The following is a 15,363-nucleotide window of genomic DNA, read 5'->3' as shown; positions in this document are numbered from 1 at the left end:
CGCTCCAAACATATTTGGAACTTTGGTTCCAACCACTAATAGAAAAATAACATGTATTCATCATGTGCAATGCACATAATTCACTTAATTGGTTAGGTTAAATGAGCCATGTGTAATGTACATTAATGACAAATGTCATCTTTCAATTGGTGGTTGGAGCCAATGCTCTAAACATTTTTAGTGCCAAACTTTGTCCATTATTATATGTAGTGAAAAATGGACACTTGCCCTTATTTTGTGCAACCAATAGTTTTAAGATCCAACTTTTATAATATAAACTAGTTGATAATCAGTGCAATGCACAAATTTTTCAATATAATATAATTTTTTATTTTGTCTAAATATTAAATTTGATAACTAGGATAATAATTATTATGAATTGATTATAAATGTGGTTAAATATGGAATTAGATACTCTACAATTAGGAATTTATATATATATAATAATAGGTGAAGCTGAGAGAAACTCATATTAGAATTTCAAATTAGAGTTCCAATTTTGTGCCATGTGTCCTAAATTATTTATTCTTAAAGAGTTTTATTTCTTAATTTTAGAATAAAATGTGGGATCACATATTAAATATTAATCCAAGTAAGTTATTAAGTACAAAAACCAAAGAGTTTAGAATAAATGAATCGTAAAAAAAAAAGAAAAAAAAGTGCTTCACAATAATTTTAAAAAAAGGACAATTTATATTTTATACCTAACAATATTCTTACAAATTTTTTTAAAGAATCAACAAAATATAAAAATGACTATCAATAATATTTAAATTATATACTAGGATTTATATTATGCATCTTATTGTATATTTTTAAGTGTATCCATGCATATGACAGGGTTACAAGCTAGTTTATTATAATTGTATATTGAATAATATACAAAGATCCTAATGGAAGATTTAAATATTGAATGAAATATGACACGAAAAATTTATGTGGCAAAATATTATCAAATTAATCAAAAGTCAAATGTTTTTAATTTTATATATATACAGTGTTTAACCTCGTGCATATACACAGATATAATTAAAAATAATCACAATTAAATGGTTTAAATTATACATTTTAGAAGATGTTCAAATTATACACAGCATTAGCTTACACTTTTTTAACTATACGTTTCTAAAATATGTAATGGTTTTCATTATATAATATATATATATATATATATATATTCTGTGTGTGTGTGTGTGTGTAATTTAAAATTTAATTGGATTTAAACTCTTCTTTTTTGCGCCCAATAATTCACTTGCCACAAAAATTAAAAAATTAGATGGACACATGGTGCAAAATTGATTCCAATTGAAATCAAATTTAGAATCTGAAAAACTATTTCTTCACTTTTAACTAGTGTTATTCGGTTTATTATATATTAAGTCAACAAAGTGTCAATGCATAAAAAAAATTTAATAATATAATTTGTTTTAAAAAAATTATTTTCTTCTCTTTAATTTAGTATATAAATATAAACTTTAATAATTATGATGGAGTAATAGACATTTATTATGATTGTATTAATGTATATGAAAATTTTTGACATGAATTCTAATTAATTCAACTAGTGTGTAATCCCGTCCATATGCACATATACAACTAAAAAAAAAATCACAATTAAACACTTTAAATTGTACATTTTAGAAGATGTTCAAATTATACACGGTATTAGTTTATACATTTTTAAACTATTTAATTCTAAAATATGTAATGGTTTCTCATTATATATATATATATATATATATATATATATATATTGTGTGTGTGTGTGTATAATTTAAAATTTAAAAAAAAAGAGAGAAAAGGGATTTGGCTTTTTTTTTTTTTTTTTAAGACTTTACCCTTTTATTAAATAAATTAATTTAAATATATAATATTTATATATAATGCAGTAAACCCGAAACGGTACACCGGTATTAACCGGTACCCGAAATATATCATACCGCTAGCCAAACCAGTACAGCCTCCGGTACGGTATTGATTTCCTTGATTTTTTCTTTATTAAAATAATCCTAACATTTAATGTAGGCTGAAACACCAAAAAAAAAAAAAAAAGGTATTTATTGCTTCTTGTTTAGATTTTTCCAATACTGATTTTCCCACATTTCCACTTGCTTTATGGATTTATCCTTTCTCTTGAGAAAACCTCGTAGTGACGAAGGATCATAAGGAGGAGGCAAGGTGCATGGGGTTAAATCACTAGGAGACTTAACCATGGACTCAACCATGAATTTCTCCCATGTACCCTTAGCAGGGCAAGCCATCGTTTCTGAACATAGCTCCACCGCTCCTTGGGGTACAGATGGTTTGAACTTCAAGAGCTTTGCATATTCATTTAACAAATGAAACATGTAGTCATATACATAGTCCATCTTTAGATCCTCCTGTATGAAGTTGCTTGCGGCCTCTCCTATGGCTTGAGCCTGCTAAGTTTATAAAAATCATAACAATTGAAAATATAATAAACGATTTTGTTAACATGAATTTAAATTAGTGAAACAGTGACAGCATTTTCGAAAACTTAAAAGGTAAAAATATGAGTATACAAATCTTCTATTCCACTTTTCGAGTTCAACTAATCAGAAATTGCCATGTATTTGAATTTTTTTTTTTTTCCATGTTAAGCTTTGGCTATTTTATAAGGAAAGACAAACAAATTCATGACAAGTTATGATTGGCAGAAAATAAAAAATTGGAACACAAAAAGTAGTATAGAGAATTTGTATTCATTATAGAACTTTATATTCTATCACTATGCATTTATTGCATTTGTATATAGAATTACATATTAATATAATGCGCTAAGATTAATAAAAGGTTTAAACATGAAATAAAAATAAAATTCTATTAAAAATATATACATTAGTCATCAAAAAGTCAAATAATTTTGATTTTATATATATCATCGTTGATTTTTCTTTTTCTTTTTTTTAGAGAGTTTCAACCTATAGCATCCGTTCTTGATAATAACTCTTTATTATTAAACCAATACACCAATTAGTTTTTGGTGTATGCTGTGATTGAATTCTAGATTTCTTATACAATCATCAGATACTTTACCAATTTAGTTAATTAGAACCTACTTATTAATTTTTCAATCTAACCAACTTGCTGGAGTTGATAAATCTCAACCCAACTTGTGGGTGGTTGAGTTTGCACCATTTTGTTGAGCTAATAAAATAATAATAATGTTTCATTCATCTATGCAACTCCATTATTTAATAAATAATTGTAACTTTTATAATTATGACTAATATTCCAATGTTTTCAACCTAAGTCCCAAAATAGAAAAATAAATTAAAGTAATAAACTTAATCTAAGCTCATAATCCAAAATAAATCAAACGATCAATTTCAAATTACATATTTACATTTAAAAATAAAATTTAATAGTGTAGGTTAGATAGGTTACTTAGGTTGGAAATTTTTTCAACATGAATCCCACACAACTCGAGTTTGTAAAAAGAAAAAGAAAACAAATCAAGTTATCAACCCATAAAAAACAATTCAAATCGTTGGGTTAGATTGGTCCATGGATTGGTGGATGCAAACCCCTTAATTAGTGAAAGCATTTTGAGAGAGAGAGAGAGAGAGAGAGACCTTTTGTGTGTGATTGTTGCCCCATTCCACAGCAAACTTAAGAGAGGTGCACTTGCTATTGTCCCTAATGGGCCAATAGTGCTCCAATGGCACCATGCCTCTAATGAAGAAATCATAATAATGAGGCCTTATGAGCAATGTCACTGAGTCACATGCTAAAATATACTTCTCACTTACTGACCATGCCCATCCCTCTATATAAATCTTATATCTGACAGAAATCACACTTTTCTCAATTAAAAAGAGGAAAAAAGAGAATAGTTAAAATGGAAATAAAATAGTTCTTTGGTCTTGTTTTTATAACTACCTGTGAGTGCATTGGTCTTCTAAATTTGATTGTTTGTAACCTTGTTCAGATTCTTGCACCCAGTCCTGAAATTACAGCACATCATACAAGAAATTTTTTTTTGCAACATATATTTGTAGGAGAATGATCAGCATCTGTGAGTAAATGAGAAGAATGTATATTAACCTGTATATATAGGTGAGTGTTCCAGTCATCTTTGTCTGAGACATTGCACTTCAAAAGGTCATTTCTAGTTGGAGCCACACTTGGATTCCCTCTCCAATAAGCATAGGGTACTCTATCCTTCCATTTGGTTCTTTTGTTGCCTTGTTTTATGTCCTCCAACACACTTTTCCATGGCTTTATATTGATCTCGGCCCTAACAAAATTAAGTCAAACCTATGTAAAATTTCTCCCCAAAAATTGCCCTCTTAAATCTTTTCACAACAATAGCAAATACTTTTTTACAAATTCAATTTTTCAGCTCCAATTCAATTTAAGGAATCTAATCTAAACACTTTATTTTAATTTCATAAACATTATTTTAAAAATAAGATCTGTTACATAACCAGAATTTAAATAAAAATTAACTAATACTATTATGAAATTTTATTTAAATTACTGATAACCTAACAAAATGTAATTCTTTTTTTTTTTTTTTTTTAAAATAAGATCTGTTACATAATCAGCAAATACTTTTTTGATTTTTTTTAATAAATTAATTTTTAATTCTTTTATCACATATTTAGAATAAAATTATCTCTGTTGATAAAGACTATACAAATATGCTACCAAAAACTATTGCAACTGACGCAAAATAAATCACACATAAATAGAAATGAAAGCATGATTGATTTACATACCAGCCCCAAAAAGACCAATCAGGGAACACAATATCCAAACTCGACCAATCTGAACAGTAACGAAACAATGGAGGTGGGCCCGCATTTGGGCCCCGAAAGTCCTTAGATGGGACAACAGGGCGATCATCACAATCAAACATGAGTTCCAAGTCAGGCAATCTCCCAGGGTACAACCTTAGCAGCTGCAAAATGCCCCATAAGCTGAACATGTCTCTTGTCTGTATCGACTCCCTATATTTTTCTACGTACGCCTTACCGTTCACGATCACAAGCCTGAAATGCGCGGTATTGCGGGCCCGCTCCACCATTTTTCTCGTGATTCCTGTGTGCTTCCAGTGCCGTAGATCTTCGTGGATCCAACGGAAGTATGACGGGCATGTTTTGTTTGATGATGATATTGGACGGTCAGGATTGTGTGTTGTTGTGGGGTAGTAGTTTTTTGGGCAGGTCTGGTTTTTGTTTCCTTTTGTGCATTTCAGTGGGAATTCTTGCTCTTTTGGTGATTTTCCTGTTGTTCTTTGGATTGGCTTGTCACTGCTAGAACTAGAAGTACCTGAATATATAGACTGCAAAAGCATATATAAATATGATAAAATTCTAAATTTATTGGTAATTTTATAATTAAATATTATAAACTAAGGTAACAATGAATATGATTAACATGACATCAACAATATAAAAAATATTAATGAATTAACAATTTATATCACTGCATTTGTTGCAATGATCACTCCACAAATATAAATATTTGTGAGGTGTGGAAGATAAGAGTCGGACTTTAAATCTTTAAGAAAGAATTTTATCCACTTATACACTTAGATTAAACTAGAGTAAAATTTTATTTTATATAAAAATATAAAATAAAAAAAATAAATTATTATTGTGATTACTATTAATCATGCAATTATTAACTATCTAAACTCTTTTTTTGGGCAGGTGTACCATGTAAGTACACAATTTGTTAGCAATTAAAGTAAAATATTAGTATTAAAAATCATGCTAAGGCCTAAGAGTTCTGTAATTTAAATAATTAATATCTTTTGGTATTTTTAACAGAAAAATCTATCGTTAAACATTTCCTCCGCTAAACAATCAAATTATCAAAAAGTAATAGAAATCATGACCCTTTATTGACTACTTCTTTTTGGCTGAATGACCCTTACCGACCACTTTTTTTTTGGCTGAATGACCCTTACCTACTGCTTCGATCATTATCTAAAAAAAAGATCAAGCAGTGCTGTGAAAGACAACTGACAAGGATGAGAGCGTATAGCACACGCAGGGCTATTGGGCTGTGGTCTAAGGGTTGGAAAATTTTTAATTTTTGCAAGGGGAGTATATCACTTTCAACATATGACAATGCAAGCCCATTGAATAGGCTTGAACCCAGAAGATGACCTAATTAGGGAGTAAGTTTCCCAACACATGATATGTTATATATCTCATATTATATCATATAGTAAAAAGAGTTTAAATTTTATAAGAATGTGGTAAAAATACTGTTCAATCTCAACATATTGCATCATCTTATCACATATTAAGAAATAAGCACAACCGCCAATCAATTCTAATATCAATTTGAAAATCTAATCAAATTGAGAATTTATTGAGATTTTATTAAATATGGTAGGGTGTATTGAGTTTTAAGTAAAAAGATAATATATCAATCTCTTATTGAATGGTGTAAAATATGAGTTTTACACCCATCCTTACCAAATTCAAACTCTAATAAAGATTAAGTTTTAGAAGTCATGGTTCTCTTTACCCATGAAATACCCCCCTAAACCTCATGAATTGATAATGTGATAGTTTATTCAAGTTCCAATAAATTGAAATGAAAAATGCTAAAGGTACAACAAGTTTTACTATATAAAACTTACAAACTAATGTAGCAATAAATGTGATTAGTGGGTTTCAAACTTTCAATCACCTTAAAATGAATATTTGAAATGTCTCTTTATGATTGATGCCGTATTAATTTGTAAACTTAATGTAATAAAACTTGTAGTACTCCAATCACTACTCAATTGAAATTCTATTTCAACTAAAACTCTACTACCAAAAATTTCAAGAAATTAAAAATTAAAGATATTTATTTATTTTATAATTGATCTTATCATATTAAAACCTAGGCACTAAATTCAATAATATTAGCAAAATGTTTTCTTTCTTTTACATATATATTTTTAATTAATCCATGCATTAAACGAGAATACTATCAGTTAATCTAAAATTTTAGTAGACGAATTCAAAGCGAAAAAAAAAAAAAAAAAAACACCCTAATTTGATAAAAAATTCCAACTTGAAAAAAAAAAAAAAAAACACCCTAATTTGATAAAAAATTCCAACTTCAAGATTAATTTCTTTGAAAAATTTTGTATTTTTCGTAAATTCGGAGATTGGATTCGAGGTTTTTGTGGGAATAAAGTCTCAAATATAAAATTTTAGGATCTTGGGGTTTGGAAACTTTAATGGAATTTGTTTTTAGATGAAGAAAATAAGCACCAGGATTGTAGCATGTAGGCAATACAAGATGAAAATACCCCAAAAAACAATAGCAAGAAGAAAAATAAATTTATGATTTATAAAGAAGGATTTGCAAAAGCAATATTGTAGGCTTCTTAAGGAAAAAGCGATTGACTTAACAAACTTTTTTGTAATTCCATTACAAGTTTTTGTTACCCAAATAGAATGGTAGGTCGACTCTGTAGTCTGTGTGTAAGTTCAGTTGCTATAAGGCTGATGACAAAATACAGTAAGGATTAAAGAATATATAAGAATAAAGACTTACAATATCAATCCAGCCTAGAAATACCAAAGCACTGACAAGGAGGAAGAAGACCACGCTAGCTGTTGAAACTTTCTTCTTCACTGGTCGCCAACAAGTTACTCTGTGATGTGGAACATATCGAGTTTGTTTCTCATTATTTCTTCTCATGGTGCTTTCGTTGGCCCTCTTTAAAAACCTGCAAAACAAGAGCCTTGCCTTATAAACTGCTGACTGTGTTACCTATTGGTATAGTTGGTCTGCTGGACCATCGGAATTTTCTTTTTTGAAAAAGGCTTTCGGAAATTTTCGTGCCTAGCTACTACCTTCACCATATAGAGTCTAATCTAATCCAAAATTACCGTGGACAAAACAGGGGATGAAAATTATTGAAGCATCCACAGAATTACTCTCATCCAGAACTACCCTCAGTTGTATGTCTTTTCTCTTTCTTATACCCACATGTTTTGCGCGATTTGAGAATAAAAGTGAAACTCCTCTCTATCTGTCTTTCACATGATAATATCCCTTGGAAGTTTCGATCAATATAATAACTCTTTTGAGCCGCAGCCTAAGTGGGGACAAGATTGGCAGGTCCAGCACATTCCATTGCAAGTGTTTATATCACTTGCTAGTCCAAAATTATCCCTCACAGCTCGTTAGGTAGTTGAACATCCTTGCAGGCAGTTTAGTCTTTTTCAGTGTTGAGTTGCCCCTAATTGAAGGGCTCAAAGCAATGTTACTTTACTTTTCAACTAACAAGCTAGCTAATTGGCGGAATTCACATTGCATATTCGTTGGATATATATAGTCTAAAGACTATATGAACTCTCTAGGAACCAGGTTAAGTGTATATGAACTTTATGATACCATTGGATCTCTAGGGATCGACAATATTACACACAATAAACAAAACAGCCCCCAAAATTCTTTTAACAATAATAATACAGTAACATATCCTTCTTTGTGTTTTCATAAGTGTGGCTTCACCCATATTATGAATATACACAAAGTATACTATTTTCAACAATCTGCAGCTAGCGCCCAATATTGCTTAATTTTAAGGAACATCCCCCAACTTCGATTCACAGTGCACTTTGTGGACCATGCCCAGAAAAACTGTGCGCACCACATGATTAAAATGGAACCACCACTACTGTGGATAGTGGAAAATTAGTTGACATCATTTCATGCAAATTTAATAGTCTATTTGGATTGAGGGAGAGTGAAGGAAAGTAAAGTAAAGTAGAATTGGCTTAAAATTAGCCTATTTTCAACCAATTCTACTCTACTCCCCTCCCCCTCCCTTCCCTCTCAATTCAAATAGGATGTAACAGTCACTATAATATATAACACTGCTAACAGCACTATCATACATGCTCCTGTCCCAGTGTATATCAAATTTGCTCATATATATAACCATTAATTGTTCTAATACTTGGTCAATTTTAAATATTTATTAATTTCTGATTTAAGTAATTTAATAGAAATCGGTTTTCTTTCATCAATCACATTTCAGTTTCTTTTAGAAATTCAAGCAACCGTATCTTTAAGTACAAAATTTAGCTACAAACTTAGTTGTGCTTATTGGCTAAAACTAGCATTAAAATAATTAACATAACTACATATTTTAAAAATTCAATTGTCAATTCAATTGTCAGATTATAAGTTCTTTATGTCCTTAACATGCATATCAAATTTTGTGTCAATCAAATATTATTTACTATTCAATCTATAAACTTATATTTTATGCATAATATTAAAGTACAGAAAATTGAAATTTAAATATTTAATTGATAAAATAGTTATTGATCTTTGATGTTCTAGAAAATTTGCAAGCATAGAGGATATAAAAAGAAAAAGTAATCGAATGGTGAATTTGTCAAAATTTACATCCAATAAAAAGATATTAAGTAGAGTTGTAGCCTTAAGTTACAACTAATTTTATAACTAAACTTTGTCCTTTCTTCTTATATCCTTCACGCTTTCAAAATTTCTAGAACATCAAAAATTGATAGTGATAGCCGTGAGCCTGATTTGATACTTTGTATGTTGGAGAAGCAATTGGTGGTTAATGTTGGTATGTTAGTCATGCTGCATTGATACTTTGTTTATGGGACTTGTGAATGTATCTCACAGGCTCATGAAATGTTGGGGGAAGATGTATCCTGGCTTTCAAAGAATGAAAATTTGTTTGGGTCTGTGGGGGACGATTATCATTTAATGATTTGGGACTTGCGCACAAACCAACCCCAACAATCTGTCAAAGCTCATGAAAGAGAGGTAACAAAAATAATAAAAATAATAATAATAAAAAATTTCACTTGTTTCCTGAACTCACCTTTAATTTCCATTGTTGAGGGTGAAAGTACATAGAACACAAGACCATGTGAGAGAGGGAGAAAAGATGAAGATGATGATGGAGAGCAGAGTTAATGATGTTTTTTATTTTTCTATTTTTAATAAAAAGAGTTAATAACTTAGTTACTAATTTCTAGGAAACAATAAATACATGACTATGAGTGTTTTTTTCACCCTTAGATCTAATACAAATCAAAGTCCAAAAAATGTGTAACTCTTGTGAAGTTACACACGGGGTTACACACTAGTATATATTAATAGATAAAATGAGAGAAAATCAATTAGATTTCAAATTGATTCTAATTGTAGTTAATTTTGCACTACATGTCCAGCTATATTTTTAGTGGCCAATAATTTAATTATTTAATTATAATTCATTTGATCTCAAAAAGAAAAAACAATTATAATTCATTGGTTTATTTTATGCAACGTGTGTACTATAGGATTAGAAAGTGAGAATGACCAACATTGGTGAGTAAATGAGAAGAATGTGTATTAACTAGTGTATATAGGCAAGTGTTCCAGTTATCTTTACACCAAGAAAAGAAAGAATAGTTTGATTGTGTCAACAACCTATGAAGAAGAGTCCATTGGGTTGGCTGGCTAAAGGTGACCAAACCAAAGGAAAAGGGGACTCGGATTGCAGGCAGCAAAGGGAAGAAATGTAGCTCTCCTAGCCAAGCTTAATTGGAGATTCCATGTTGAGAAAGGCTCTTTGGGCACAAATGCTAAGGAGGAAATAGTGCAACCAGAGGAGAATGGCTTCCAATAAAGCAAACAAACTCCCTTGCTCTCCTATCTGGACAGCTATGAAAAAAGGTTTGGATACTTTTAACAAAGGCAGCAGGTGGGTGGTTGGAAGGGACAGCAATTTGAAGTGTGGTATGGTAACTAGACAGACAACGGGCCTCTCAGACAGCTTATCCAGGGCCCGTTAACTCAAGAAGCCAACCAATTGGAGATCAAGGATTTTATTTTGGATTCAAATTGGGATTAGGAAAGGCTTTCGTTTGATCTTCCCCTGGAAAGTAGAAGGATGATACAAGCCACTCCCATCACAATTACTAGCAGAGGAAGTGACAAGCTAGCTTGGGCCAAATCTCCCCAAGGGACTTTTGATTTTAAAAGTGCTTATAAAATTGCCTCAGGTCAGGACTGTAATACTCCTTTTTCTGTGAGATGGGTTTGGAAAGTTGATACTCTCCCTCATGTTAAAACTTTCTTATTGATGTGTGCTTATAATAGCATCGGGTAAAGGTTTTCCTTGTGAAAAGAGGAATTGTGGAGGAGGAAAGCTATCCCATTTGCCGTAAGGAGCTAGAATCTATTATCCATGCTCTTCAGGATTGTCCACGAATCAAAACTGTGTGGGTTCAACTGGGTATTAGAGCATCGAATGGGGCTTTCTAGGGAAGTAATATTCATGATTGGATGGCTTTAAATGGAAGGCAGAATGATAGGTTTAATCCAGCAAATTGCCCATGGAGGATCCTTTTTCCATTTACAGTCTGGCTTATCTGGAAAAGCAGAAACCAAATAGTCTTTGGAAGAGAAAGTCAAAACCCGAAGTTGGCAGTTGAGATTGTGAACCAGGCAAAGGAATATCTACATTGCATCTCCTCTCTGAGAATGCCAATCTATAAGAGAGTCATGAGAATTTGTTGGAAGCATCCTCCGGAGTGGTGGATGAAGCTTAACACGAATGGGTCATCTGTTAGCAGCACAGGTGTAGCTAGTTGTGGGGGTGTAGCGAGAGATGATCATGGCAAATGGGTGGCAGGTTTCAAACAGCTTTGTGGAAGAGCTATGGGGGTTGAGGGATGGGTTATTAATGTGTTGGAACTTGAATATGCACTCTCTTATAGTTGAATTAGGTGCCAAAGCTATTATAGATGTGCTTGGGAAATCTCAATACGTAAATAATGTCATTTCCTCTTCTTTGGATGATTGCAAGTTATTGGCATCTCGCTTCCACCGGATCCAATTTTAGCACTGCTATAGGCAAGCCAACCGGCGTGCAAACAACCTTGCAAGGTTAAGCACTAGTCAGGATTTAGATTTTATTTTTTATGATAGTCCACCTGTGGACATTGTTAATGCTTTTGAAAATGACCTTAACGGCATGTACCATAACAGGCTTTGCCCTGAATTTCTTGTTATTTCTTAGTTTGTTTTAATGAATCATCTTTTACCAACAACAGCAACAGCACAACAACAACAACAACAAAAAGAAGAAGGACTAGTTTGAACACATAGGTCCCAGGACTTAAGCAAATCAAATGCTACTTTTTGTCCTAGATGTTTAATGACCCGTGTCAGAAAAAAGAAACAGAAAGATCCAGGTCAGAGAAAGAGAGTTTTTTTTTTGGGTTTGTGGAATTTTTGTTTTGGCTTTAAAATCTAAGTTTTTTATGAGTATAAAATACATACAAAAATAAGATTTGATCCTATTGCTAAGTGCTAAGAATTATTGTAGGTTTTTTTGTTTGATTTTGTTGCATTATTGTAATTGTTGGTGGGAGTTTTGAATATGGTGTTCCAAATATTAAATTTTTACAAAACCCTCACTTTTTTCTTATTTTCTAGTCTTTTTTTTTTCTTTTGGTCTCAGGAGGAGAGAGACACAGAATGAGATCAAAAAAACACATTTATTCCTATTTTTAACATAAATTGGTTACTATAAACAAATGGAGCGAATATCAGGAGGATAAAGTGCCAACTTTCAAACTACAAGTAGGTAATATGAATTTGGGCCAAACCACAGGATAGTTTACTATAATTGCTCGTTGATAAAAAGTCGTATGATTGTGCTTTAGGAATTAAGTTGCATTTATCACTTTGTTTGTTTTAAAGTAAAATATTTTCAAGCATACAATATTTTACATGTAAAAAAATTTATTTCTAAAATATTTTCAGTGAAATATTTTCAGATGTTTGGTATGTTATGTAAAAATTTTCAAGTAAACTACCAAAATCGATGTTTCAACCATTGGAGTCGTAGGTCTGGTGACTAAATCATAGGAATCGGCAGTCAAAACGATGTCTTCGATGACTAAATTGCTAACACCAGTCACTAAAACGACGGCTCTAACTACCTAATCATCACCTAAATAGTGTCTTTGATTACCAGACTACCGGCTGCCCAACCCACTGACCTGATGACCTAGTCTCTATATATTTTGTATAATGTGTTACTAAAATTTTAAAGGTAAAACATTTTAAAATTTTTTATAAAGGAATTTATGGTTAATGGAAAATATTTTACAAATTTGACCACATTTTACATGCAAACAAACACCTAAAAAAAAGAAAAATATTTTACTTTAAAACAAACAAAGAGTATATATCTTAGTTGCAACAATGGGTATTCAAAATCCAATTTCAAAGCATTTATTAGCGGTGATTATTAAGGAAAAGTTAGACATCTAAAACAATAGGATTAAAATCTCTCTCTTTTTTTTTTCTTTTTTTTTTTCTTTTTTTAAGAGTTTCAGCTATAGCGTCTACTCTTGATGATAGCTCTTTATCATCAAACCAAGACACCGATCAGTTTTTGGTACAAACGGGAATTGAACCCTAGGTCTCTTATTCAACCATCAGAGACTTTACCAATTGAACAAACTAGAACCCACATCAACGTCTCATTTAGTATATGCAAATCCTTAAAACTTAATCCAAAAATTCATCCTCCATTTTTTAAACATATTTACAAATATATTTTCCTTGCCTTCAATCCAAATGGACCACTAAAAAAATATTCGATATACGCATGGAAGTGAAATTAAGTTCCACAAAATATAAATAAATAAATAAACTAAGGATATTTTTTTAATATATATGATAGGATTTGAACAAATAATGTTGGATTTATAATAATTTCTTCCATCAATCATTATGCCAAGATATCGATTGCTTTCTGCTTTCTCAATTGTATTTTTCACTCCTTTGCCCAATTTAGATAATCTGCTACCAATGCTCTTAAGTTTAAATTATATAAGTATGCACATTAAAATGTGAGTTTAATAAGGTTTTGATTCTCAAATATAATTCATTAATGAGTGACCATTTATTGCAAAAAAATTAACTTATATAATTAATGGATAAATAAATTACAAATGTTATTATGTTTTTTTTTCTTTATTAAAATTGTAGGGATAAGGGCCCAAAATTGTGTCTTGGGCCTTGAGCCCTATCCGAGGACATTGGCATGTCCGAGGAGGGACAAATAGTCATGAGGGATTCCAGTTCAAGGTCTCTTGAGTTAGAAATGAGTAGAAGGTCGTCCGAGGAGGAATTTCTCCTCAGCCATGACAAATATAGCTCAAATACTTATTCCAACGACGAAAATGATCTTCATAGAAGCTCCAGTGTTAGAGGCATGCCTCACAAACACACGAGAAAGAAGGAAACCCAAAAGTATCTAGGGAAAAGCTACTACCTCTGCATTAAATGCACTGCAGCTACTTTTCTGGCCGCATTTATGTGAATAAGACCCCTGAACAGTGCTTCTTTGGCTACTGCAACTCACAGAGAGTCAAAAGAGGTGTCTGATAGGACAAGCACTCGAGTAGTAGCTGGGATAATTGGCAACTGGAGGGCCGAGATTACCAGGAAAGATATATATAATGTGAAAGACTCCTGAAGGAAAGGGGATCGAAAAAAGAGGGAGAGAACACTGTAGCGATCATAGTTGCATTTGTAATCAGTTCTATTAATTTACACCAAGATTCACCTCCTCGAGCAGGGAATTTATTCAGTCCTTTTTGCCTTGTTCTTGCTTGATCATTTTTTAAACCCATACTAGCCGTTGTTAAATTCATTAGGGCCTAGTTCTTTAACCCACTCTCTACAAATTTATTGTACTGGGCTCACTAGGCCAACATCCCACACATCCTAGACTTGGGCCACAAATCTTGTCCTTACAAAAATAAACCTAACCTTAATTGATAGGTGAAACACAAAAATTGCATTTATTGTTTCTTGTTTAGATTTTTCCAATACTCATTTTCCCACATTTCCACTTCCTTTATTGATTTATCCTTTCTCTTGAGAAAACCTTGTAGTGACGAAGGATCATAAGGAGGAGGCAAGGTGCATGGGGTTAAATCACTGGGAGACTTAACCATGGATTCAACCATGAATTTCTCCCATGTACCTTTCGCAGGGCAAGCCATCATTTCTGAACATAGCTCAACTGCTCCTTGAGGTACAGATGGTTTGAATTTCAAGAGCTTTGCATATTCATTTAACAAATGAAACATGTAGTCATATATGTAGTCCATCTTTAGATCCTCTTGTATGAAGTTGCTTGCTGCCTCTCCTATGGCTTGAGCCTACCAATTTTGTAAAAATAAAAGAGTTGAAAATATAAATCATTTTGTTAATAAGAATTTAAATTACTGAATAAAGTGAAAGCATTTTCAAAAACTTAAAAGGTGAAAATAGGGGTATACATTATACATGAGTCTAGTTGAATCATAACAAAGATAC

At 31.6% G+C, this 15,363-nt stretch overlaps 1 protein-coding gene across 3 annotated transcripts; it reads right to left on the bottom strand.

Annotated features, from left to right (window-relative positions):
* Positions 1-2,042: 2,042 nt before the first annotated feature.
* LOC111997248 (uncharacterized) lies at positions 2,043-8,079 on the bottom strand. 3 transcript variants are annotated; one of them, XM_024029319.2, is made up of 7 exons: positions 7,875-8,079; positions 7,537-7,711; positions 4,746-5,311; positions 4,069-4,261; positions 3,904-3,968; positions 3,597-3,807; positions 2,043-2,423 (listed from the first exon to the last, which is right to left on the bottom strand). In XM_024029319.2, exons 2-7 carry the CDS (start codon positions 7,681-7,683, stop codon positions 2,058-2,060), a joined length of 1,548 nt encoding a protein of 515 aa, XP_023885087.1. In that variant the 5' UTR covers positions 7,684-7,711; positions 7,875-8,079; the 3' UTR covers positions 2,043-2,057. The 3 variants fall into 3 exon arrangements, with proteins under 3 accessions (XP_023885087.1, XP_023885086.1, XP_023885091.1); XM_024029318.2 differs by having other exon boundaries at positions 7,537-8,079; XM_024029323.2 differs by having other exon boundaries at positions 2,043-2,420; positions 7,537-8,074.
* Positions 8,080-15,363: the final 7,284 nt, after the last annotated feature.

Source organism: Quercus suber, unplaced genomic scaffold, assembly GCF_002906115.3.
Source record: "Quercus suber isolate HL8 unplaced genomic scaffold, Cork oak 2.0 scaffold_305, whole genome shotgun sequence".
Taxonomy (NCBI): Eukaryota; Viridiplantae; Streptophyta; class Magnoliopsida; order Fagales; family Fagaceae; genus Quercus; species Quercus suber.
Note: the sequence above shows the minus strand (reverse complement) of the source record. Positions and strands in the feature narration are given on the sequence as shown.